Source organism: Atta colombica, unplaced genomic scaffold, assembly GCF_001594045.1.
Source record: "Atta colombica isolate Treedump-2 unplaced genomic scaffold, Acol1.0 scaffold83, whole genome shotgun sequence".
Taxonomy (NCBI): Eukaryota; Metazoa; Arthropoda; class Insecta; order Hymenoptera; family Formicidae; genus Atta; species Atta colombica.
Genome location: NW_017259576.1, coordinates 1,593,529 through 1,620,560, shown reverse-complemented (window position 1 = coordinate 1,620,560; position 27,032 = coordinate 1,593,529). Strand labels below are relative to the sequence as shown.

General features: G+C 27.1%; 3 protein-coding genes, 1 long non-coding RNA gene and 1 pseudogene across 6 annotated transcripts in view; 1 reads left to right on the top strand and 4 right to left on the bottom strand.

Annotated features, from left to right (window-relative positions):
- LOC108692838 overlaps nucleotides 1-1,948 on the bottom strand; it is a 16,196-nt gene extending 14,248 nt beyond the window's left edge. Inside the window, exons 1-2 of the mRNA XM_018201343.1 lie at nucleotides 1,870-1,948; nucleotides 864-1,111 (exon numbers count right to left, since the gene is read on the bottom strand). Of these exons, the coding sequence (XP_018056832.1) occupies nucleotides 864-1,109 (246 nt within the window). The 5' untranslated portion in view covers nucleotides 1,110-1,111; nucleotides 1,870-1,948. The remainder of the gene's footprint in view (nucleotides 1-863; nucleotides 1,112-1,869) is intronic.
- Nucleotides 1,949-3,630: 1,682 nt separating this feature from the next.
- On the bottom strand, nucleotides 3,631-7,673 carry LOC108692990 (annotated as a pseudogene).
- A 3,923-nt stretch (nucleotides 7,674-11,596) lies between these two features.
- On the bottom strand, nucleotides 11,597-18,215 carry LOC108692987. Of its 2 annotated transcripts, none has more exons than XM_018201608.1 (6): nucleotides 18,138-18,215; nucleotides 15,592-15,833; nucleotides 14,035-14,304; nucleotides 13,238-13,365; nucleotides 12,856-13,021; nucleotides 11,597-12,053 (listed from the first exon to the last, which is right to left on the bottom strand). In XM_018201608.1, exons 2-6 carry the CDS (start codon nucleotides 15,829-15,831, stop codon nucleotides 11,655-11,657), a joined length of 1,203 nt encoding a protein of 400 aa, XP_018057097.1. In that variant the 5' UTR covers nucleotides 15,832-15,833; nucleotides 18,138-18,215; the 3' UTR covers nucleotides 11,597-11,654. The 2 variants fall into 2 exon arrangements, with proteins under 2 accessions (XP_018057097.1, XP_018057098.1); XM_018201609.1 differs by lacking the exon at nucleotides 18,138-18,215 and adding an exon at nucleotides 17,688-17,776.
- Nucleotides 18,216-22,435: 4,220 nt separating this feature from the next.
- LOC108692985 overlaps nucleotides 22,436-27,032 on the bottom strand; it is a 6,945-nt gene continuing 2,348 nt past the window's right edge. The window contains exons 2-6 of one of the 2 annotated variants that reach the window (XM_018201607.1): nucleotides 25,878-26,122; nucleotides 25,192-25,461; nucleotides 24,244-24,371; nucleotides 23,852-24,017; nucleotides 22,436-22,998 (exon numbers count right to left, since the gene is read on the bottom strand). In XM_018201607.1, coding sequence (XP_018057096.1) covers nucleotides 22,597-22,998; nucleotides 23,852-24,017; nucleotides 24,244-24,371; nucleotides 25,192-25,461; nucleotides 25,878-26,120 — 1,209 coding nt within the window. In that variant the 5' untranslated portion in view covers nucleotides 26,121-26,122 and the 3' untranslated portion in view covers nucleotides 22,436-22,596. The remainder of the gene's footprint in view (nucleotides 22,999-23,851; nucleotides 24,018-24,243; nucleotides 24,372-25,191; nucleotides 25,462-25,877; nucleotides 26,123-27,032) is intronic. The other variant, XM_018201606.1, reaches the window with a different exon arrangement.
- LOC108692991 overlaps nucleotides 26,824-27,032 on the top strand; it is a 1,768-nt gene continuing 1,559 nt past the window's right edge. The window contains exon 1 of the long non-coding RNA XR_001932009.1: nucleotides 26,824-27,028. This is a non-coding gene — a long non-coding RNA (uncharacterized LOC108692991). The remainder of the gene's footprint in view (nucleotides 27,029-27,032) is intronic.

Below are 27,032 nucleotides of genomic sequence, written 5' to 3'. Positions count from 1 at the left end.
AAAAAGTTGATTCTATTGGAAATGTTTTTAACAAAAAGTATAAAGTCATTATATTTAAATTCTGGAATATTGTTTTAATATATTTAAATGTTATTTCTTTATTAAATTTTATCAAAAATTACGCCTGCTATTTCTCCTCAAACTTGGTCCTCCGTCACTAATTAACAAGTTATCTTTGCTTCAGATTATCTGAAATATAAAAGTTTGTATACTGTTTGATTTTTTATATATACATATATTTATCGTTTGGTGAACAGGCAAAAAAGAATTGATAGTTAAGAAAATGCAACTTGTCAAATGTAAATCATCAATTTCGCTCTAAAAATTGGCTCATTTATTTTACAATAAAAATATAAATATGTATATAACAAATAGTTATATCAAACGATAATTATATGTATATAAAATCAATTACTATCATATTTTTACATTTTAGATTATCTTAATGAAAGATATCTTGCGAATCAGTAACAAAACACTATATGTTTAAGGAAAGATAGCAGACGTAATTTTGATCGAAATTAATAAAAAAAATTGTTATTTTAATTTACATTTAAGTATAACATTTTAGAATTTAAATGTCTCGTATATACTTTCGTTAAAAAGAAATTCTCAAGAGAATCGACTTTTTTACTTAAGAAATAAGAATCCCTACTTTAATTACTCATTACACAAAAATATTCTAACCTTTCTGTTAAACAAAAATGTATTCCAAAATAATAAAATTTGCCACAATTATAACTCTCTCTCTCTCTCTCTCTCTCTCTTTCTCTATCCTCTTTTTATATTAAAAACATTGTACATGTTATATTAACTTCTTTTCCTCTCTATATTAGAAATATTATACACATTAAATTAATTACCAGTTTTTGTCGAATACTTTCAAGTACAGGCGAAATTTTGATAATAATTGATTTTTTCTCTTTGATCATAGAGCTGCGTGAAAAATCGACAGTAATCCTAATCATATCGCTGAGATAGTTGTCGCCCTTCATTGTGGCCGGTTTTGAAAATATGTCGATCACTTGAATCGAATTGTCGTTTTCCCACTTTTGCAGAATCTTCTCTATGAAGCATTTGTTTAACCATGTCGATGTTTCTAGAGCCATTTCTAAAAGTGGAATTGGAATTGAAGAATTTTCTCGACAAATTATTGTTCTTCCTTGTTGTGTTACAAAATGCAAATACAATTTTTACCATTTCATTCGCGACGACATTTATCACGTTTTTTTTTCTTCCAACTGGCTTCCATATTCATAAGTTAACAACTTTTTTCTCAAAGTATAAATAATTTGAATGTTTAAATTTTTGGATTTCTTTTATATAAGATATATAGTATTGTACTTTTTTTTAAGTTTAAAATAACACAACACTTTTTACTGCATTGACAAGTTGAAACAATATATTCGGTTGGGGAAAAAATTTATCGTATTTTTAAAAATTGTATATACAATATCTTTGTCAAAAATGAACAAAATTTAAAAAAAGTATTTTAAAGCTTGAAATCTCTACTTTCGAAAGGTTACACTATATTTTTTTTTAGTTTCTGTGAATTTGATAATTTTTACATTTAAAACTACGAGCTGAAAAAGATGAAAAATTTTCTTTTATTATAACTTTGGGGATTTCTCACATGTCCAAAAAAAATTTATGAAAAAATTTTCGACTACTTATCATGAAGCTTTCCTATAAAATTATTTAAAAATGTTCCTATGATTTATGTAAAACTGATTTTTGTTAAAGTGAAATAGATATATATTTGATATTTCACGAAAGTTCAAAAAAAAATTCTGTAGTCTAGCTCTAATGAAGAAATAAAAAACAGACATATAAAGTATTGATAATAAACAATACGCTAAAGTGACTAACCTGAAGTTATTCGTCTTTGAATTCAATCCTATATTTTTTTAAATGTTTATATTTCACTGTGCCGTAAGTCAGCCACAAAATGATACGTACAGAACAGAAGTAACAGGCTTTATATCTACATCGGTATATTCATTTATTCATTCATCATAGGCTTTGTATCTACAAAGTTTTAGATAACTGTAGAAGCTTGGTAAATATTATACACATGCAGATTTATCTTTCGATTAGATAATAAACGCTAACGGAAATGAAAAAATGATGATAAGACAAGCACCCTGTGCGATTTTTTTGTTCAAAAATAATTAACATCATAAAAAAATCACACAGTAAACATTTACGACATTCATATCATTACCTCTGTTTAGTCTTTATCGATAGAGAAATTGTGAAAAAATTTTATTATAGCAGAGTGAACTGACAAAAAATTTCGCAATTACAGTATGATGATTCGCTTTAATGCAATAGTTTTGTCAGAATAAAATTTCTATTTATAAAAAAAAACTAAATAATACCAATTCTAAATGATATTTGTAAAAAATTAAACAAATTCAATTTGAGGTGTATTTGAGGTGAAAATATTTTAATAATTTCATAATCAGTCCGATGTACAATGAATGAAATTTTTCAGTCACGCAGTTACGATGATCAATACTGTAACACAAAATCATATAAGATTCTAATTAAATATATGCTTGAAATAATTGACATGTTAAAAGATAATTTTTACACGCATCCAATTTTTTATTCATTATACAATTAAATATTTACTAGCAGCTTGTCTTTTAATTTACGTATTATACGTTCTGAGATTTACGTATTATACGTGTTCTGATTTCTATCTCGGTGCTCCTCGAATATCATGTCATTCTTACTTAACATTCGGTAAACAACAACGATGATATAACATCCGGGGAGCACTCAGGTGGAAATCTGAATATGCTACGTAATATTTTTGAGAATATAGAGATTACCAGTAAAAAAAAAGGTATATAAGAGAAAAAGATATACATGTTGTTAAAATATTTATTTGCACATAAAACATAAATAATGAAAATTTTGAACAATTATAAAGTAATTATTTATTAATTTTGTAATCTTATTAAATCACAATATTAAAGTGAAACTGGAATATAATTGATATAATATACATATAATAATATTAATATATAACAAATAAGAGTTAATATATAATGTATAATACATAACAATATTAATATATAGATAATACATATATATATGAAATATAGTCAAACAACTATATAGTAAATTATTACATCACAGTAATGAACAATAAAAAAACAAATTATAAACTTAAATTATCAATATGCATCGATGGGCCCAGGGCGATCGCAAGTAGAAGATCAGTTACAATAACACTTGCAGCTGTTATTAAATAATACGAATGCAATAGGTCCAATTTGTGTTACTTGCACTTTTTGCACTCAGCATCTTCGTTTTCTTTCCTTTCATATCCGAATATAAATTTATTTCATTTTCAATACAAAAATTTTTAAGGATTTTACAGGATTACAACGCGAATAGATATAGCCAATAAAAAATTATAAAAATTTGAGATTACTTAAAAAAAATCTGCACGGACGCTCCTAAATGACTTTATAGGATAATTCCGCGGAAATCCGAACGAATGGCAGCTCTAGTTGTAATTATTTATTTCTAATATTTTTATTTATTTTCCACATTTATATTTATTTTCCATTTTGATTTTTCTACCATTAAATATGAAGTAAAGAGATCCAGAGATTAGAGATCCAGTAAACCCCATTTGTCATATAGTGGCAGTCTTTTTATCATTAATTTTTTATAACTCTCGCTCTTGAAACCTGAATTTATACCTGTGCTCAATAATTCATCCATATCATTCGCCTCAATCCTACAGCACAGCATAAACGGTAAAATGGTAAAGAATATTATCATTCCATAGCTAGCTCTTCGTTTTAGAATATCCTTCATAGTGGGCAGTTGCGTCTTGCAGTTTAATTGCTTCATAATTGTTGACAAGGTGTCAAGGTATTCATTTAATAGAATATCTATTATTTTATTTTCAATGATATCAAAAGAAAGATTTGAATTGAAAAAGTAGAGAAGATCAAGTGCTGGTGATGCGTAGACGCATATTTGAAAATCTACCTGCAATAAAGTAAAGTTTTTTGGTTGTCACTCATTTATGTCTACGACAATTGTGATAAAATCCGTGCATCAGGAAAGAAGTGAAACATCATGTTCAGGAAGTCGTGACGACAAAGTTAATAGTTACATAGATGACATCGGCAAATGAATATACCTGCATACGCAATTGGTTAGGTACATTTATACATTCTATTTTCAAGTATCTCATATATTATCACTGTCTGTTTATCTTGATTGCTCAAGCTGAAATTGTGGATGATTAAATTGTGCTAACATTTACCATAATAGTGCATTTCGTTTATTTATTTATTAATTTAATTTATCGTTATGCAAATTTATATCGTTGCACTTAATTATAAAAATTACAATAACAATTCAAAATTATAGATAATTGGAATAAAGTGACTAAGCTACATTGAATTATGTTTATAATAAAATTCATATTTGTCTAAGTCTTTTATACTTGTCTTTTCAGTAATATAAAGTCGTATCACACAAAAGTATAATGTACTAAAAATTTCATGAATATTTTATTTAATCTTAGTTCTTAGTCATAAAATAAAGTCATGACTATAATAAATCAATGAACATCCATGTTCAAACGAAGTACAGTAAGATTTTTTATGTGACTTGGTATAATACTTACAAAAATCTGATCAATGGATTTGCTATTGTTGTCATATTTAAATAACAAATTGTTTGCATGACAATCACCATGATTAATAACGTTAAATTCGTCTTCACAAAGCTTGGTTGCATTTAATCCTATTTGATGTATGTGATCGGCGAGTTTAGCAATTTTTTCCGAGTGTCTAGCAATAAAAATTAAACTTTATTAATTAATGTAAAATCATGTAATGAAAACATGTAAAAATAATGCGAATATTTGCTCTAAATTATAATTTGTATCCACTTATATTAGAATTTTCTCCTTAACATATTCTGTCTCTTCATATTAAATTATTATTATCTTATGTCATATATAATAAAATATCTTAAATCTTAAAAAATAAAGCAAAAACTATTGTTATTTATGTAAATCTAACTTTTTCACTTCTAGCCAGTTAACAATCTCATCTGCTAAATTTTTAGTACTCTTAATCAAAACATCTCTCATTTCTGATGGAAGCTGATCATTAAATATTCCTTTCGAACACATCTCTTTTTGCTTTGGTTCCTGAATATTAAAATATTTTATTAGAGAACATTTTGATGAATTTATCCATTTATTTTGGAATAATATAATTAATAAGATTGCGTCCGTGAAGAATTGTCGGATATTTGTAGCAATATATCCGGCAGAAACTTTATATTGAAATGACGTGTATGTATATAATGGTATGAATACTTTTTTTGATCAGTAATATAGTTTTTAGAAAAATAGTACCGGATATATGACAAATATCCAGTATCCGGCTCCAAATTCCGGACATTTACCAGATAAAAAATTTAAAAATGTATCCGTAATAATAAAAGTTTTCAGGTATTTATTATTCACTTTATTTTAATATAAAATTTTGACACGATATATTTTCAGATATTAGATATCCAGCAATACTTTCTGCATATCCGGTGCATTTCTAATAATTAGATTTGTTGTAATACGGATAGGAAATTTGGAATATCATACAGAGATCAAGCTATACAAGAAATCTCCATAGTAATTTTATATACAATATAATTTCTTTGTACACTTAGAGCACATCTTTTTTCGGAGAAAGATACGAGTCAGCCTAAACATCTTTAAAATTTTACCAAAAAATAGTTTTAAGAAGAGTTTTATTAGATTCTCTGAGCAGATGTGGTAAATAGTACATTGCAATGCGCAAAGATGCATTAATAAGAGAGTACGCCAAAGTTTTAAAAATAAATATTTCATTTCTGACACTATTTATGGATATTCATTTATGTCAAATTTAATTTGTTTTGAATTGAATATGTATATTAATTAAAAGAATCCATATTACAAAATTTGAAATTATTAATCGGATCAAATATAATAGTTTTTTTTTTATTTCTTTCTCAGAGATACTAAAATCTTTCAGTACTATAATCAGAAACACAAATTGAAAAATTGTATCCTCTGTAAAAATATTTAAAATTTGTATTAAAAAGTATTTAATTTTAAAAGACTGCTAAATAAAAATACATTATAGGAATTATGAAATTTTCTTTGCATAATTACGCCTTATTCACTACAGCGACTTTTAAAAATGTTTTTTTGAGATATCTTTCGAACGATTTTCAGAAGTCAAACACATTAAAAATGTATTTACGACACACTCTTAGCAAAACTTCTTACCCGCGAACGACATTATTGCTAAATGAATGCAGCGAAGTCTTTCTTGTAAATAAAAAATCTTATACGATAAACAGCGCATTTTAAGTTTAATACATTAAAAATGGGACTCTTGTGTTTATTACAATTATAAATTACTTCTCTATAGGATTATAATTGTGATGCATGTGATTCTATAACTCTACAAATTTTTCGCAATGCAATGTTCATAAAATGCAATCAAAGTATTGAAATTGATAAAATTTTTATATTTGATATTAAGAATCTTTAATATAATGTTTAATATCAACACAAAAATTTGAACTTTGAATGGTTCGTGCCATTGATCCGACTTCTTAATTGTGACAAGAATAACTGTTATGACTGACTGTGAGTCATACGTGATGATTTACTTTCTCACAAAGGGCTACGGAGGCAGCATGAAATCTAGCAATTCCGCGAAGTGCCAGTATGGAATGATCTAAATCAAGACCATACATGTGATCGGCCATTCGAAAACCGAGAGATGCGAGGTCTTCGATCACCAGAAGTACTGGATTTTCATTTTGCGCATAGAGAATCTTCCCTCTCAAGCGGTGCTTTGATCCTAACAATTTATTCATTTTATCTAAAGTATCTGACATCATCAACATTTCGATGTGAAAGAGATCTACTTGTGTGTCGTGCACCAAATTTATTTAAGATGAATAAGAGGAATCCTTTAATCTAACAAGCATGTGATTATTTGTGTTATAATGGCTTATGTAAGATCTACATAAAATTTGTATAGTAGAATGTTTCAAGATTTGAAAAAATGAAGAATATTTTCTTTAAATACAAAGTAATGCATATATATTCGATTTCTTATATGTAACTTATAAAAATTTTATTTTAAACACTCATTACTCAAAAATAATTATCCTAATCTTTTTATTGAAAAGAAATGTACTGCAAAATAAAATTTGTCACAATTTTCTCTCTCTCTCTCTCTCTCTCTCTCTCTCTCTCTCCCCCTCTCCCTTCCTCCTCTCTTTTTTTCTCTTTTTCTCTATCCTCTTTTTTCTTTTGATAGAAATATTGAATATATTAAATTAACTTCTCCTCCTTTCTTTATTAGAAATATTGTATATATTAAATTATCTTACCATTTTTTGTTGAACTCCTTCACGCGAAAGTTTAATAATAATTGATTTTTTTCTCTTTAATCTTAGAACCGCGCGAAAATTCGACAGTAATCCTAATATCGCTTATTGTCACCCTTCATTGTGGCTGATTTCGAAAATATATCGATCACCTGAATCGAATTGTCGTTTTCTGACTTTCGCAGAATCTTCTCCACGAAGCATAGATTTAGCCATGTTGGTGTTTCTACGGCCATTTCTGAAAATGGAATTGGAAATGGAGAATTTTCTCATGTCCTTCTCGCCATGTTAGGAAAACAATTCTTTGCAGTAACTTATTAAAGATAAAATTCACGTTTTCTTTTTCTTCTTCTGCTTCCTTCACTCTTCTGATCTTTCGGCTCTTGAGCTATAGATGACTATATCAAATTTTGTAGTATTACTGTATTTCTTGTCTACATTCAAGAGTTTTATATGGGTTTTCTTATTTTATTAGTTATAGTTATATTTTATTGTATTCAATGTATAAAGTTAATTGAAATTACCATTCAATCTTGTCACTATTATTTTATGAATAAACTACTTTGTGGGTGTATTTGTTCCGAGTATAAAGCTTCTTATCATTTTTTAAATATTTCTTAATTTAATTTTTTAAATATGAATTAATATTTATTAAATATTTTTAAATATACAAATATACAAATTTTAAAATATATAAAATCCTTAAATTATATTTGAAAAATTAAAAAAGTTATATTATATTTAAACTCTCCCTCTGAGAAAAAAGCTATTTAAAAAAAAGATATTACAATTCAATGTATATGCAATGAGCATGGACTGTTAAGCCAATATTTGTTAATTCAAACGAATAACATGTTCTAAATTACAAGATTTTGATGACATGCCATATATCCATTTTAAATATATAAATATTTAAACTGGATAATCACTACCAATTATAATAAACGCACTTAATTTAATTAACAATTAAACTTTTGCTCAGTGTTTAAATTTTAGTGTTTTTTTTATTTAAGAGATACACAAGAATAGTTGTACTCGAACTTTGTATTAGATATTTAATTTTTTTTAAATGTAAGATTATTTAAACAAAAAATTATTTATAAAAAATTATTTATATGACTCTAAAGTTGTCTATAAAAATGCTATCCTAAGTAAAATTATTCTAAATAATTTTTCTAAATAAAAACTTTTCGATAAACACAAACTAAAAATAACAATTTCAATATTATAATTTTACAATTTAAATACAATATAACACAATATAACATACGTTACGTAACACTTACATTGTTAATTGTGAAATTATAAAATTATAACCATTTTATTGATGTTATGTTACTTTTAATTAATGTTTATTGCATGTTATGCCTTCTATATACTGGACGTGATAAGCGACGAGCAATATCCGCCTTTGAAAGCTCCGCCTTTTTACGCGTGACGATGAATAGCAGAATTCTCATTAAGTATTGTTCGTCGCTTATTGTTCATAGCGTCCAGTGTGCAATGAGTACTACAATTCGTTCGCGAATTATGTAATGTTTGCAATTTAAACTTTTTTTTTCTCAAGATTTCATATTTTCGAAATGCAATGTATATTAAAGAATTCACTATGATATTTCGATGAATATCAAAGAATTCATTATGATGTTTAGGACTTTATTTAAAATTTTTCTCAATAAACCCCGACCGAATATCAATATCAAAAGAACAAAAAAAAACAAAAACTGTTTCTTGTGGATAAACTACACTTTTAAAATTTAAATGAAATAAATAAATAAATAAATAAATAAATATATGCATTTTTTTTTTATATATATATATATATACGTATATATATTTGCTATTTTGTGAAAGCGAGAAAAATTTTCTAATTCGTTCTAATGTAGGTATAAAAAACAGATTTAAAGTAGATACTGATAATAAGCAATATCCTAAAGTGACTAACCTAAAATTATTCGTTATCGACTCCACTCGTTTATTTCTCTTATATCACTATGCCGTTTCGTAATGCCAACTTTGAAATGATAACGTAAAACAGAATTTACAAGCTTTATAATTATATAATATGTCGATATCAATCAGTATATTCACTCATATTTGTTCATTCACAGACTTTGTATCGATAAATGTTAAGAATACTCAGTTACTTAAATTTCGATAAAAATATATTCAATCGATGTGTTTTTGCTATAAAAATAAAGGTTTGACAAGAAAAAGCGTCGACCTGTCTTATGAATCGTTAAAGCTACTTATGACGACTCTTCAGGTTAAAAAATCTGTCATAGCCACGTAATATTGCGTCACGAGTATGCACTATGATCATTTGTCTAGCATTAATTCCTAAAAATAAATATTTTCTGCTTTTATTGCACAAATTCTTAGCTTTAAAAACAAATTCTATGTTTTAAAAACGTAAATTATTTTTTCATATAATTTTTGTTTTTACGGCGGAGAATTTGTTTCTAACACAGAGGATTTGTGTTCTTAAAGTAGATAAAAAAACACGGAGAGAAGCATACAAAACGCATGCGCATGTGGAAACTGCAAAGTATGTTCGCATTGTTGTATTTTATAGCTTGTTAATTATCCAACTTGAATAGTCATCAACTTTAATGATTATTATCCCGATTTTCAGATTAGAGCGACATGTTTTTTCTTGTCAAAACTTTATTTTTGCGCAAAAACGCATTGATTAAGTACAATATTTTTATCGAAATTTGATGTAAACGGATTGTTAACTTAATTAATATTTACTAAACAATAAATAATAATCTATAATAGAGCAAGATAAGACAATAACAAGCGATGTTTTGCGATGCAATAGAAAATAAATTGACGTCGTTGCATTAAAAAAATCACAATAAATGTTATCGAGTTACGACATCCGCAAGTTACCATTATCTATTATTAGTTTCTATCTTTCCCCTTTTATTCCCGACAAATTATAAAACCATTCCAGAATAATGGCTATAAGCTAATAGAAAATTGTAATTACACTAAGATGATTCATCATATATAACACGACAGTTTTGTTAAAATAAAAACGATTTTTTTATTTATAAAACAACATATTCAAAATTCAAAATCAGAGAAGGATACATTTCCTTGCAAGATATCACTGAAAAAATTGTATTCTGAAGAATATCCGACTTACGTATAGTTTTCTTCTAAAATAAGCGCCAAAACGATTCTCTTAATTTAAGAGAAAAATTATCTAAATTATATTCTTAATATAAGAATAGGATGTCCTATTTTAAACGATTTCAAATATCTTTTGAACAATATATTTTAGAGAAAAATGTTTCAGACAAAAATTGCGGATGGTTTTAAGGGGGATATCATCAAAAACCACATGAAGTCGCGACGTTGCCTTCATAAATAAAAAATATATTATTAATTTAAGAGGAAATATTTTTATATCTGTTAAGAGAGGAAATATTAAGTACATCTTTCAAGAATACAATTTTTTCGGTGATATAATATGATTTTATTATCCAAATAATATAATTTTTATCAGGGCCAATTAGAAAACTATCATATAATATATATAGCCAATAATAAAGGACCAGTTGTAAATTTACGATATTCTTTTATTAAATTATTGACCAACAATTTGCAATTTTAGATTTAGCAAAAAATTACAATAAAGTTTCAAATTTACGTACATCATAGACTCCGATTATTTTATTACTTATTACTTTGTAACTTTTTTCAATTTTTCTTATTTCTCGCATTCTATGTTAATACAATTTAAATATTTCAGTTCGAATCACAATTAATTTACATCACAATTTTTGGTATAGGATAATATTTTATATATCTCTGTTTTTATAATGTCATTTTCTTTATTAACATATGTTGAATTAGACAATATCTACATAACGAAATAAAATATGTATGTACATCGTTATCTATGACAAATTGATAAAATATTTTAAAAATCACGATTATTTTAAAATCTTAATGAATCAAGAATAAAATCGTCATAAAAATATGATTTTGATGACTTTTTCGCATCAAAAATATGTCATTACTTAATTCTACGTTTATTTGTTAAAAAGAAAATTTTTTAAAAAATAGATCAACCTTTATTAACAACAAATTAAAACATCCTTATTATTAATTTTAATGTATTTATTTACATTAAATGTCCTGATTTCTTAAACTTCTATTTTTTTCTACTTTAACATACTATCACTAAATATAAAGAATATATATTAAAGATCCAGCAAACCCCACTTGTCGTATAGTGACAGTCTTTTTATTAATATTTTTTTATAATTCTCATTCTTTAAACCTGGATTCGTATAAATATCAGTGCCCAATATTTCATCCAAATCTTTTGCCTCAGCCTTACAGCACAACATGAATGGTAAAACGGTGAAAGATGTCAACATTCCATAGCTAGCTTTTTGTTTTATGGAAGCCTTCAGTTCTTTCATAGTGGGCGGCTGCGTCTTGCAATTCAGTTGTTTCATAGTCGTTGACAAGGTGTCAAGATATTCATTTAATAAAATATCTGTCTTATGTTCAATAACATCAAAGGAAATACTTGAATTAAATAAATAGATAAGATCGAGTGCCGCCGATGCATAGGCACACATTTGAAAGTCTACCTGCAATATTAAATAAATATTTTCGATCTATAAATTTTTTAAGTCAATCATATTGGAGATAAAATCTGTGCAACACACACATGCACACGCATGCGCACACGCATAAAGGAAAAAAATGTGAAGCATTATATTTAGGAAGTCGCCATGACAACGTTGATAGCTCAGAAATGGATAACATTGGCATGAATATGCCTATATGATTATACTGAATACAATGCATTATTCAAAACATATTTCATTTCCAAATTTCTTATACCGTTATCGTCTTTGTTTTGATTGCTGCAGCTAAAATTGCAGATAATTAAATTGTACTAATATGTATCGTAATAGTATCTTTGGAAACAATATTGGTTCATTTAATTTATTGTTATGCAAATTTATAGCATTGCATTTAACTATGAAAAATACAATAAAAATTCAGAAATGTAGATAATAAAAATTGGAATAAAGTAATTGACAATGAGCTATGTTAATTTACGTTTATAATAAAATTTATATTTGTCTCGATATAAAAAATATATTTTCAAAGTAAATTCGCTGTTTCCGCAACACCTCAAATAACATTTATTGTATGAGCATCTTTTAGATGTCTTATGTCTAAAAGATATTTTATGCAACATGCATGTTATCTGGGACTCGTCTTATCACATGTAAATATGTACTAAAAGTTTCATGAATGATTTTATTTTAAACTTAGAGTTCTTATTTAATCTTAGTCCCAATATAAAGTCATGATTATAATAAAATAATGAGCACATATTTGAAGGAAGTACATGATTTTTTATAACGTAATAGTACTTACAAAAATTTGTTCAGTAGGTTTCCCATTATAGTCATATTTGAATAACATATTATTCACTTGACAATCACCATGGTTAATAACATTAAATTCGTCTTCAGACAGCATATGTGTATCTACTTCTATATGATACATGTGATCGGAAAGTTTAGAAACTTTTTCTGAGTATCTAGCAATAAAAACCAACCAAATGTAAAATTATATTTAAAATACTTAAGTGAAGGTAATATAAATTTGCACTAAACAATGCAATTTGTATTTATATTTGCAATTTTCTTCTTAATATGATTTTTCTCTTCATATTAAATACTTATCTAATGCCATATATAATAGAATATCATAAACATTAAAAAGTAAAGTAATAAATATTGTCATAAATACAAACTTTTTTGCTTCTGGCCAGTTCGCAATCTCATCTGCTAAAGCTTTTGTACTCATAACGAGGAAAGTTTCTATTTCTGGTGAGTGATGATCAAATTTTCCTTTTGAATACATCTCTTTTTGCTTCGGATTCTGAGTATTAGAATATTTTTATTAAAATATGTTTTAATGTTTTTTATACATTGAATTATAGAGTTAAATAATTAGATTTCCAGTAGGGACAGGAAATTCAGATTATATAGATCAATAAGCTATACAAGAAATCTACACATAGTAATATGTATGTCTTCAATTTAAGGAATTTCAGGAATATCTTTTTTTGGAGAAAGTTACGAGAGAGTCTAGTACGCATGTCGAAAAAATTTTATAATACAAGGGTATTTACAAATCTTTAAGCAAATTTTTTATTAGGTCTGTTGAGATGAGCATGTGCAAGTTGTACACTGTGCAAAAGTATATTTATAAAAGAGTATGCCAAATTAAGTTTTAAAAGTTTTTTTCTAGCACCATTTATGAGTGTTTGTTTCTGTTAAATTTAATTTGTTTCGAAATGAATACTGTACAATAATAAAAATATTCGTATTACAAAATTTGAAATTCTTATTCGGATTGGATGGTTGCCCGGGAAAATATATTTCATATATAATTATAAAATTATATTTAATATTAAGAGTTTTTTATATTTAACATATTAATGTGTAAATTTCATCTTTCAATGGCCCTTATACTCGTTCCATTGATCCGAATTTTTAACTGCATTGAAATGTTGAAATTGATTGTGAGTCATACGTGGTGATTTACCTTCTCGCATAAGACAACGGAGGCTGCATGAAATCTAGCAATTCCGCGAAATGCCAGTATGGAATGATCTAAATCAAGACCAGATGAACGATCAGCCATTCGAAAACCAAGAGATGCAAGGTCTTCGATCACTAGAAGCGTTGGATTTTCATTTTGCGCATAGAGAATTTTCGCGCTCAAGCGGTGTTTTGACTCCAACAACTTATTCATTTTATTCAAAGTATCGGACATCATTGATATCTCGGTGTGAAAGAGACCTTCTTGTGTGACCTGTGACAAATTTATTTAAGATAAATAGTAGAACCTTTAATCTAACGGGCATGCAATTATTTGTAATATAAAGGCCTACGTAAAAAACTATATACTATGTATAAAATTTATATAGTATAAAATTTCGAGATTTGTTTTGAAACAAATAAAGAATGTCTTCCTTAAATACAAAGTAGTGTAATTTTACAAGATTTGCAATATAGATTCGATTTTGAACACAATGATTATATGCAGACAATAACAAATTTCAATTATATTTTTGAACAGTCCATTACACTTTAAACCAACTTGATTTTCTCGCATAATATCAGAGAGAAGTTATTTCTAAATTTTTCAATTTATTTATATCGCAAGTAAATACAAAAGTAAATACAAAAACGATTCCGAAACGAGCGGTATTTTGAGGTATTTAATTACAATTGCAAGCAAGCTTGTATTTCATATTTTCCATTTTGCGTAGCATTCATTTATACATTAATGATTAAAACCGCTTGACGTCCATCTGCTAATTTGCGAGACATTGCGTGCGTTGAACGTATCACTTTATGTAATCGTATTTCTTTCGTGTTTCTTTCGTGTTATTCTTCTATCGCAAGATAATATAAAATACATGTCGCATGTGATTAACATGATCGTTGTACCAACGGTTTAACTATTATCGTATTTTGATAATTAATGCAAGCACGTAATTAATTAACAATGTTTTTGTAAATTTGTATAGATGTCATAAGAAAATGAGAAGCAGTAGAGAAATTAGAGAAAAGAAAGAAGCCTACAAGACACCGAGCAGAACAATCTCAAGGCAAATAATTAATTATTTACATGCATCATTTAGAGAATTAATTCTCTTTTTATTTTAATGATCTAAATCAGAATGTGAGAAAGACACTCATATTTATGGATTTTTATAAAAGTCTATATTTAAGAAAATTATGCCATGTTCCTCGAAAATTACATAATTATTTTAATAAATGTTAATTAAAAAAAAAACGAAAAAAATTCTGAACGGATAGTATTCTTTCAAATATCAAATACTATCAGTGGATGTCATATAATTTTTTATTTTAATTTTAGAAAATATATAGGTAATAAATCTATGAATTATATTTAGATTTAAAATTTCTTTATAAATCTGTTCTCTCTCTCTCTCTCTCTCTCCCTCTCTCTCTCTCTCTCTCTCTCTCTCTCTATCAATTATCCTCTCTCTTTTGATATTAGAAATATTATATATATTAAAGCAACTCCTCCTCCTCTATTAAAAACATTGTACACATTAAATTAACTTACGATCTTCTGTCGAACACCGTCTGCAGGAGAGAGTTTGACAATAATGGATTTTTTTTCTTTAATCTTAGAATCACGTGAATATTCGGCAGTAATTCTAATTATGTCGCTAGTGTAGTTGTCACCCTTATTTGTAGCCAATTTCGAAACTATATTCATCACTTTAATCGAATCGTCATTTTCCGACTTTTGCAGGATCTTCTCCACAAAGCCTAGATCTAACCATGATGTTTCTAGCGTCATTTCTGAAAGTAGAATTGGAATTAGAGATATATTCAAAAAGTCATGTCCTTTTCACTGTATTACAGAACACAAAAACAATTTAACTTAAATAATTAAGTTCCAATATGTAAAAACATTCAATTAATGTATTAGAGACTGAGAGCTGAGAATATCGGATATAAGTTGTTAAATTTTATATTTATAAACCGCAAAGAAATTTTTCAGTAGTCACTTGCTTAAAGAACACAGAAATTATTTTTATAATTTAATAGCATAATTAACTTTGTTTTTAATAGAAAATATAAGATGATGAAAATATAAGATGAAATATAAGATATCTGTAATAACCAACTTTAAGTGCCGGATTAGTTGTTACACTTGTTACAGTTATTGGAATCAGTTATCATGCTGATCTCGTAATAAATCGGTAGTCAGTAGTCCTAAGTCTTATTGATGAAACTGACTAACTTCACTGATTAAGATAATGCATTCGATTGGACGCACTCAGTACGCACTGGTGCACATTAAAATTGTCATACACAAAATAACGTAAAAATATGTTTATGTATAAACATAGAAAGTGATTAAATACTCAATACATTTTGTTTGTACTATTAGGTAAAATATGTATTTTATAATTCGAAATATATGCATTTTACTTTTATACTCAAACGAAATCAGTGTACAAAAGCTTTAATTTATACTAATGCATTAGTTCTTGCAATCGAATTCGCCATTAGACTTCCGACAGACAGATTGTAGAGTCAACATTACAAATCTAGATTTCAAAATATAACGCATATAATTAAAGAAAATAATAAAATTTAAAAAATATGCATAATATAATTTTATTAATATATTTCAGATATTATGTGGATAATATGAGATATATAAACATGCATAGATACATATTAGTTATATAATGTTATTTGATTATTTATAATAAAAGAAAATATTTATATATTTGAATTGTACTTAAGCTTAAATAAAAAATATATTTGAAGAAATGAATATATATGTATATTTATGTCTTCAAATATGTTAAATTATTACTCATGTAAATTATTACTCATCAAGTAAATTTTCTAAAGAAATAATTGAATTTATGTGATAATATGTGATATAGGATGCGTTTGAGAGAGACACTATTCACGTTTTAGACGCAAATGCTATCAACACTGTTCATGGAGTCATAGCGCGTTAGAAAACTCCATGAACGATTCTAGCGTAACGTTGATAGCATTTAACCAGAGAGATTTAATATTCGACGAGATTAATGTAGGGAGTATTTTTAATCACCGATTTTTTCTTTGTAAGTTAAATTTTTAGAATTTTATAAAGTATATGTAACGTAAATTTTTCATTTTTTCATAGTGAATAACAGAACAATCTCAATTGCAATTTCTATGATGGCTTGTCGCTAGGTCAGAATGAACAACGTAAGCTAGATCAAAAAATTAATAGTTACAAAAAATTAATAGTTAAATTAATCAAATAAAAGAAAGAATCCTTGAGCATCCGTCGTCAATTTGAGAAGAGTCTATATCTAAGGATCTTAAGCATCTGCAGCGAAATACCCTGCCGCACTATATCGTAATAGTAACTTTTTTCCATACACGGGAATTAAAAATCATCAGTAACAAGATATCTCTGACTTTCACATTTGTAATGAAAATACACAAGTTGAACTCTGTAGAAACTTTGAAAAGTTAAAGATGATACACAAGCAAGAATTACGTTCACTCCAGCCTAATGGCAAGCCATCAATTGCAGAGATTGAAATTGAGATTTGCCATTCACTATAATAAAATTTGAAATTCACACGTTGCGTACGTACGTTTATTCTACGAAATTCTAAAGAGAGAAAAATTTGGTACCTCGAGAACAGAATCCCCTCAAACATTAATCTAATTCTTGACGAATGTTAAACGTTAGCAAAGCTACGCTAGTCGTTCACGGATCTGTAAACGCTAGCGCTTCCAATACACTATCTCGAACGCGTTGATAGAGCGCAGTTGTGAAATAACACCCATTAATGACCTCATGATCGTATTATATTTAGCGTTATCTACAGCTTTGAAAAGTTTGTAGCGCTAATAGCGCGAATAGCGTCTCCCTGAATGCATAGTAAACTGAGTAATAATTACTATATTTAATGTTTTTGCAATTTTAAGTGTATATACGAATATCATCATATCCCGTGTATCAATTATCCTTTATTTATTATTTCGTGAAAGTAAAAAAAAGTTTTATTGCTGCAGTTTAATGCAGAAATAAAAACAAAAAACAGACTTAAAGTATTGATAAAAAGCATTAAAAGTACTAACCTGACGTTTTATTCGTTTTCGTCCTCAGTTAATTTCTCTTAAATTATTTTATTGTTCTGTTTCGTAAGACAGTTTATTTTAAAATGATATACACAAGATTAAATTTATAGATTTTATATCCATATTGTTAAATGTATTCATCACATGCTTAATATCTATATTGGAAATCTTTAATAGCTTAGATTATTCTTGACTAGATCAACATTCAACTCATGCGCATTGGTTCTTCAATCAAGCAATAAGCGCTAAATCTACATTTAGATTAGATCTAATCTATATTAGATATGATAACCAATAACAGCAATGATAAGACAATAACATATACGATGTGCAAAAAAATAATTAAGTACATCACTGAGTTGTAAAAAAATCGCACTGTAAACAATATTACGATATATATGTGCAAGTCATCATTATCTTTAGTCCTTATCTCCACCAAAAGATAAATTGTGATAAAATTCCAAAATGCCAGTATTAATTGATGAAAAATTTCGCAATTGCGCTAAAATGATTTACTATAATGCAACAGTTTTATCAGAATAAAATTGTTAATGATATTTGAAAAAAATTAAACTATTATAATATATTATAAATATTATAAATAATATTTGTGAAAAACTAAATTAATTCAATTTGAGGTGTAAATATTTTAATAATTTATATTTATCTTCGTTCTGATGTGTAACAAACAAAGTTTTTCATAATTACGATGATCGATATTGTTGCACAAAATCATAAGATTTTAATTCAATATATTCTCGAAATAGTTAACGTTTAATAGTTCTTAGGCGCATCGAATTTTATAATCATTTTACAATTACATATTATTAGTGGCATTTATTTTTCGATTTATCATGGAATATACATTCTACATGATATTTTTACAGAATTGAGAATAAAAAGTCAGTACAAAAAAGATACGTGAGAGAAAAGACGTGTATGTTGTAAAAATATTTATTTCACGTATTTGCATAAAAAATAAAAATAATAAAAATTTATGAAAAAATACCGCGTAAGAGAAAGTTATTTATTGTGTATAAAAAATACTATTACATAAAAAAATTGGAGGGAATGAACATAAAATATAATTATTTATATTTTCCAAAAAAAATCTCAGAAACAAGAATAAACATTTATAAAGTTTAGATGAATTTTCTTTTTTTTAAATATTAATTTATCGAACTGAAAACAGTTTGAATAAATGAGAGAATGAGCTATTATTTATATATAGATAAAAAGTATTATTCTAAATTGTTTCGTCAGTACCTGATGCTTTTCCATTTTTTCTCAGGATTGGATTATCAGCCTCTTGTAAAAAACATCGCAGATAATAAATAAAATTGCGCGCGCATTAATTATTAATAAAAATCTTTCTTACAATACTACAATACTTCTTGAATAAAATCCATGACAGGATTTCCAATTTGGTTGGTGGAATCACTACTTTAGCGAGCATTTAATTCAATTCTTATATTTAAGATCATATTTAAAAGATCATATTAAGTACAATTTTAAGATGTCATAAATCAATCACAGGAACTAAACTTTTTAAAACATTTCTTAAGATAATTTTCTTAGAGTAAGAACTATAAATACTTTAAAATCGACAAATATAAATGTCGACGGTACAAATCGAGGCACTTAATAATGCCTCATTGTGAATCATACATTTTGTCAAAACATCGAAGATATAATCTCACCAGCTCGAATTAGTTTTTCATTAAATGTCGATTCGTAAAAAGTTTATTAATCCGATAATTTCAATGGCACTCTCGAGATAGATGTGCGACATGAAGAATCGATTGTGTTTCGCTCATTTAAATTGATGATAGGATACATCAGCTATCCTCCGTCGTTAGATTTTTACATAAGGATTATGATATTTCTCAAATATCTAAAAATTTAATTATATACTAATATGATTTAGATACAGGGTTGATAAAAATCGTGTTTAAAAAAACAAAACATTCAGTTTTTTTTATTTAAAATATGTTTTTAATGTTTTAAATAGCTTTAGAAAAAACTCATGTTTAAAACAAAAAAAACACCTTTTAAACATATATAACATTTATTGTATTAACATATATTTACTTTATTATAACGCATTTTTATTTTCAAGTATTTTGAAACATTTCTGAGGTATATTTTCATTACCTATTTAATTACCTATTTTCTCATTTTTTCTTAAATTTAAGTGTATTATCACATAAATATATAAGTATATTTGAACGTGTTGTTTGCTATTTAACATTTTATTTGATTGTATATATATTAAGTTATACAAATTTAAACCACAGACATTTTGCTGTGGTCCTTTATGCATATTGATTACTCACGGTTTCTTTTTTGAAATTTTTATTTCAAAATAATTATTCCTTAAACTAATTATAGTTCTAATATTAATCTACGTTATAATTTACGTTACTATAGATTTTTATAGGCTACCGAGCCTAAAGCTGTTTATATACAGGGTGTTTGGAAAATAATGATAAATCTTTCGCAAAGAGGCAGTATGGACTTAAATTGACAAAAAAAGCTCTATCATTTTGCAATTTTTATAATAGTTAACAAGATATTAATTGTTAAAAATTGACGAAAATTGGTCTTCAATAATTTTTACTCAAATATCAACTTTACAAAAGAATTGCAAAAATCAAAACTTGTTTATTTTTTTTTCATAGAACTCTATGAATTTTTTCAGAATTTTTAAATCAATTTTTTAATGTATTTTTTCATTTTTACCAATATAAGAAAATACGGTATTAAAAAATTCTTAAAAAATTATTAAAAAATTTTTAGAGTTCAAAAGAAAATTAACAACTGTTGTCTCTTGTAATTTTTTTATAAAGTTAATAGTATTTGAGTAAAAAATTATTAAGGACTAATTTTTGGTAATTTTTAGCAATTAATATCTTGTTAATTATTACGAAAATTGCAAAATGATAGAGACTTTCTTTTCAGTTTAATCCATTCTGCCCCTATGCAAAAGGTTTATCATTATTTTTCAAATATACATAAAGTTGTATGTATACATGTGTATGTATATACATTTGTATACATGCATATATTCTGCAATACAGGTATATATGCATATATTCTACTTTTTTGTTAATTTTATAATCAAACTAATGTTTTCTAAACAAAATTAACTTTTTAAGACTATTTTTATAGAAGGCCACATTATCATATTTTTCTTCGATTCGTCATTATGCATTGTTTCCACATTTTTATTAATTTTTTATTATAGTGTTCTAAGTAATAAATATTTTGTAATTTTGAATCCAGAATTGATTCAACAATACTTTAATGAATGTAATTGTCAAGTTTTAAACTTAAATATTCATTATTAACCAAGTAAACCAAATTATTGTGTAAAATGCAGAGAATGGAAAGTTACTTTTTCGAAAAAGTAACAAGTTACCATTATTGGTTACCGATTTTTAAAAGTAACTAGTTACAGTTGCTTGAGAAAGTAATTTCGTTACTTTTTCGTTATTTTTTTTTAAATCGATGACCGCCAATCATAACGGAGCTTAGAGGCTTCTCTAGCGTTATGCACTGTAAAAAATTGTTGTGTAAAATTACAACTATTATATTGGATAATTTTAAGGTCCATTGTAATAGATGTAAACGTCCACACGTTTATAAATTTCCAAATAAAAATAATTTCTTGATATGTAACTAAGCAGATTGTGGAAGTACAATTACAATATGTATGTATAGTTACAAGAACGATAATATAACAATACATTTCGTACTATATATTATTATACATTTAACAACAATATGAGAAAGATTATAGAAATGTTTCTGTTATAATACATAATATTACTAAAATTTGGATAATTATCGAAAATATTCAAAATTCATATCCTGCTATTTACATAATTTTCAATATAAAATAAAATACATTTACACAATAAAAGCAAATTTATAATTTTTAAAAGCATTTATTTATAAAAGCAAATTTATAATTTTTGTGGAATTACATAATTTCTACAAAATTGCAGGATTTTTTATATTTACAAAGGACTAACCACGAAAAAAATTTTGTACAAAATGCATTTTGGAAGTTTGCTCCTCGTATGTTGAATTAAGCGGAATTTACAAAGCGGTATAACAAAACAAAATATATCTACGTATATACCGTTATCTCTGATATTATGTTGATAAAATATTTTAAAAAATCACGATTTATCTTGAAACTTTAACGAGAGGTTTCAAAGGTGAAATCATCTTAAAAAAAATATTTATATATATTTTTTTTATTTTTTCGGATCAAAAATATCATCATATACAATTTCACATTTATCAGTTAAAAAAAAAATCCTTTTTCAAAACGTTAATATTCTTCGTCTACTGTTATTAATTTTAATGTATTTTTATATTTACATCTAATATCCTTTCTTAGACTTCTGTATTTTTTTTCTATTTTAATGTTCTATCACTAAAGTATACATTAAAGATCCAGCAAACCCCACTCGTCATACAGTGGAAGTTTTTTTATCAATATTTCTTTCAAACTCTCACTCTTTAAACCTGGATTTATAAAAGTACCCGTGCTCATGATATCATCAAAATCTTTTGCCTCAGACTTACAGCACGGTACCAAAAGCGGTAAAATGATGAAAGAAACCACCATTCCATAGCTAACTCTTCGTTTTATGGAAGCCTTCAGTTCTTTCATAGTGGGCGGCTGCGTCTTGCAATTCAATTGTTTCATAGTCGTTGATAAGGTATGAAGATATTCGTTTAATAAAATATCTGTCTTATGTTCAGTAATATCGAAGAAAATACTTGAATTGAGTAAATAAATAAGATCGAGTGCCGCTGATGCATAGATACACATTTGAAAGTCTACCTGCAATATTAAATGAATACTTTCGATCAATTTTTTAAGTCAATTGTTTGGAGATAAAATCTTCAATCCACACACTCACACACACGCACACACACGCGCGCACGCGCGTGCGCACGTACAATAAGAAAATGATGAAAGAGGAAGGGGGAAGGGGGGAGATATCATATTTAAGAAGTCGCAGCGACAATGCTGATGGCTTATATGGATAACATCGACAGATGAATATGTTTACACCATTAAACTGAATGCATTTATTCAAAACACATTCCATTTTCAAGTTTCTCATACCATCACCATCTATTTGTTTTAATTGCTGTTGCTAAAATTGCAGATAATTAAATTGTGCTAACATGTATCGTAACAGTGTCTTTCGAAACAATATCGGTTCCTTTAATTTATTGTTATGCAAATTTATATCATTGCATTTAACTATAAAAATGACAACAAAAATTCAAAAACATAATAGACAATTGAAGTGAATTAACAATGAGCTATATTAATTTATGTTTATAATAAATTTTAGATTTGTCTCAATATAAAAGATATATTTTATAAGTAAATTCTGTTTCAACAACACCACAAATAACATTTATATTGCATAAGGTGAGCACCTTTTAGATATCTTATGTCTTATGTATTTTATATATTTTATGCAATATACACGTTATTTAGGACTTGTCTTATCACATGTAAATACATACTAAAGTTTCATGAATGGTGTTATTTAACATTTTATAAAACATTTTTACTTAAGTTTACTTAAGTTTACCCAATATAAAGTCTAGATTATAATAAAGTATTGAGCACATATTTGGAGGACGTATATGATTTTTTATGATGTAATAGTACTTACAAAAATCTGATCAGTAGGTTTGCCATTATTGTCATATTTGAATAACATATTATTCATGTGACAATCACCATGGTTAATAACATTAAATTCGTCTTCACAGAGCATATGTGCATCTATTCCTATTTGATATATGTGATCGGAAAGTTTAGAAACTTTTTTCGAGTATCTAGCAATAAAAACCAACCAAATGTAAAATTATATTTAAAAAATTTGTGTAAAGGCAATATAAATATTTGCATTAAACAATGGAATTTGTATTTATATTTGCAATTTTCTTCCAACATGATTTTTCTCTTCATATTAAATACTTATCTAATGCCATGTATCATAGAATATCGTAAACATTAGTTAAAAAGTAAAGTAATAAATATTATCATAAATACAAATCTTACTTATTCGCTTCTGGCCAGTTTGCAATCTCATCTGCTAAAGCTTTGGTACCCATAATGAAGAGAGATTTCATTTCTAGCGAGTGATTACAAAATATTCCTTTTGAATACATCTCTTTTTGCTTCGGGTTCTGAATATTAGAATATTGTTATTAAAGTAGTTTTAATGTATTTATTCATTTAATTAATAAAGTTATATAATAAAGTTTGTAGTGGGAACAGGAAATTACTACTATATAGTAATCAATAAGCTACACATAAGAAATCTACAGAGCAATATACATTTTCTTCACGAATTTAAGGCATATCTTCTTTGGAGAAAGTAACAAAAAACCTAAGGCCAGGTTCACACCTTGGTGGAAAAGCAGAAAGTGAAAAAGTGGAAGCTAATCGGAACTCGCAGTAGTAGTAGGAGGCGATACATTTCGCTTGCCTGTTTCTGTCTTTCCGCGAATTCTGATTGGCTTTCGCTTTTCCGCTTTCCATTAAGGTGTGAACCCGGTCTAATACGCATGTCGAAAAAATTTTACAAGGGACGTGTTTAAAAATTTTTAAGCAATTTTTATAAGATCTGCTGAGGTGAGCGTGTGCAAATTGTACACTGCGCAAAAGAATATTTATAATAGAGTAAAACGCCAAATTAAGTTTTAAAAAATTTTTTTTCTTAGCACTGTTTATGGATGTTTGTTTCTGTTAAATTTAATTTGTTTCAAAATGAATACTGTATAATAATTAAAAATTTTCGTATTACAAAATTCTTATTCGGATTGGATGGTTGGCCGGAAAAATATATTTCATATATAATTATATTTAATATTAAGAATCTTTTATTTGTAATGTTAATACGTAAATTTCATCTTTCATAGCCCTTGCATTTATTCCATTGATCCAACTTTTTAATAATTGCATTGAAACATTGCAACTGATTGTGAGTCATGCGTGATAATTTACCTTTTCGCATAAGACAACGGAGGCTGCATGAAACCTGGCAAGTCTCTGAAATGCCAATAGAGAATGATCTAAATCGAGACCAGATGAACGATTAACCATTCGAAAACCGAGAGATACGAGATCTTCGATTACTAGAAGCGTTGGATTTTCATTTTGCGCATAGAGAATTTTCGCGCTCAAGCGATATTTCGACCCCAACAAATTATTCATTTTATCCAAAGTATCGGACATCATCGACATCTCTGTGTGAAAGAGACCTATTTGTGTGACCTGTAACAAATGTATTTAAGATAAATAAGTAGAATCTTTATCTAACAGCCATGCAATTATTTGTAATATAAAAGCCTACGTAAAGAACTATATATAAAATTTATGTATAAAGTTTAGAGATTTGCTTTGAAACAAATGAAGAATGTCTTCCTTAAATACAAAGTAGTATACGTTTGTTCACTATGTAAAGTTGATTTAAATCACTGATTATACAAAAATACTTGTCCTTAATTTTCCAGTTAAATAGTAGTACTCCAAAATAATAAAATTTGCCAATTCTCTCTCTCTCTCTCTCTCTCTCTCTCTCTCTCTCTCTATTTCTATCATCCTCTCTCTTTTGATATTAAAAACATTATACATATTAAAGCAACTTCTACTCCCCTATTAAAAACATTGTACACATTGAATTAACTTACGATTTTCTGTCGAACACCGTCTACAGGAGAGAGTTTGATAATAATGGATTTTTTCTCTTTAATGTCAGAGGCGCGTGAATATTCGATAATAATCCTAATCATGTCGCTAGTGTAGTTGTCACCTTTGCTTGTAGCTGGTTTCGAAACTATATCGATTACCTGAATCGAATCGTCATTTTCCGACTTTCGCAGAATCTTCTCCACAAAGCATAGATTTAGCCATGTCGATGTTTCTAGTGTCATTTCTTGAAAGTGAAATTGAAATTAGCGATAGTTATCGATAAATCTTTTCACTGTATTATAGAACACAAAAACAGTTTAACTTAAATAATTAATTACAACAATTCAAATATGTAAAAATATTCAATTAAAATGTATTAGGGGCTGAGAGCCAATGCTATATGTAAGTTGCTTAATTCTATATTTATAAACGGCAAGGAAATTTTTCAGTCACATGCTTAAACAACACAGAAGTTATTTTTATAATTTAATAGCATGATTAGTTTTGTTATTTGTTAATGGAAAATACAAGGTGAGGACGCCTGTAATAACTGGCTCTAAAAGCCGAGTTAATTGTTACACTTGTTCCAGTTTGTTCGATAGTGCTCATTCAAATATCACATTGACCAAGGAGGAAGTACAAGACTCGAAATAGAAAATTACTGTATTTAAATTTGGAATAGATATAATAATCATAAGATTAAAATATTTAAAAAAATTAAACATTATGAATACATTCACTCGATATAACGATATGCAAACATTATAATAATGATATTAACTATCACAGGAGAATCAGACAATAATGCGCTATTGTAGGAATTATTCTCACACGGAAATGTTCGTGCGCATGCGGATTACCGATACAATATGAAAGCAGCCAATACGAAACATGGGGTTCCGTTTCTTGCATGCTGATAGAAGCATAGAAGTTCGTTCAGTTTCTCTTCAGGCACTCGCTGCATGCATGATTCAACCCGCAATTGCATAACTCCGCCTCTTTCGGTGCATGACCGCATGAAGTCTCTCCTCTCGAGCTGAGGCAGTTCATGCAGCTTATGCATTCAACATATTTTATCGCGAAACTGAAATCATGGGTGGTTCGGCTGGGGCAAACACGATACTCAAAATCACGTAAGAGTTAAAGATACGTAA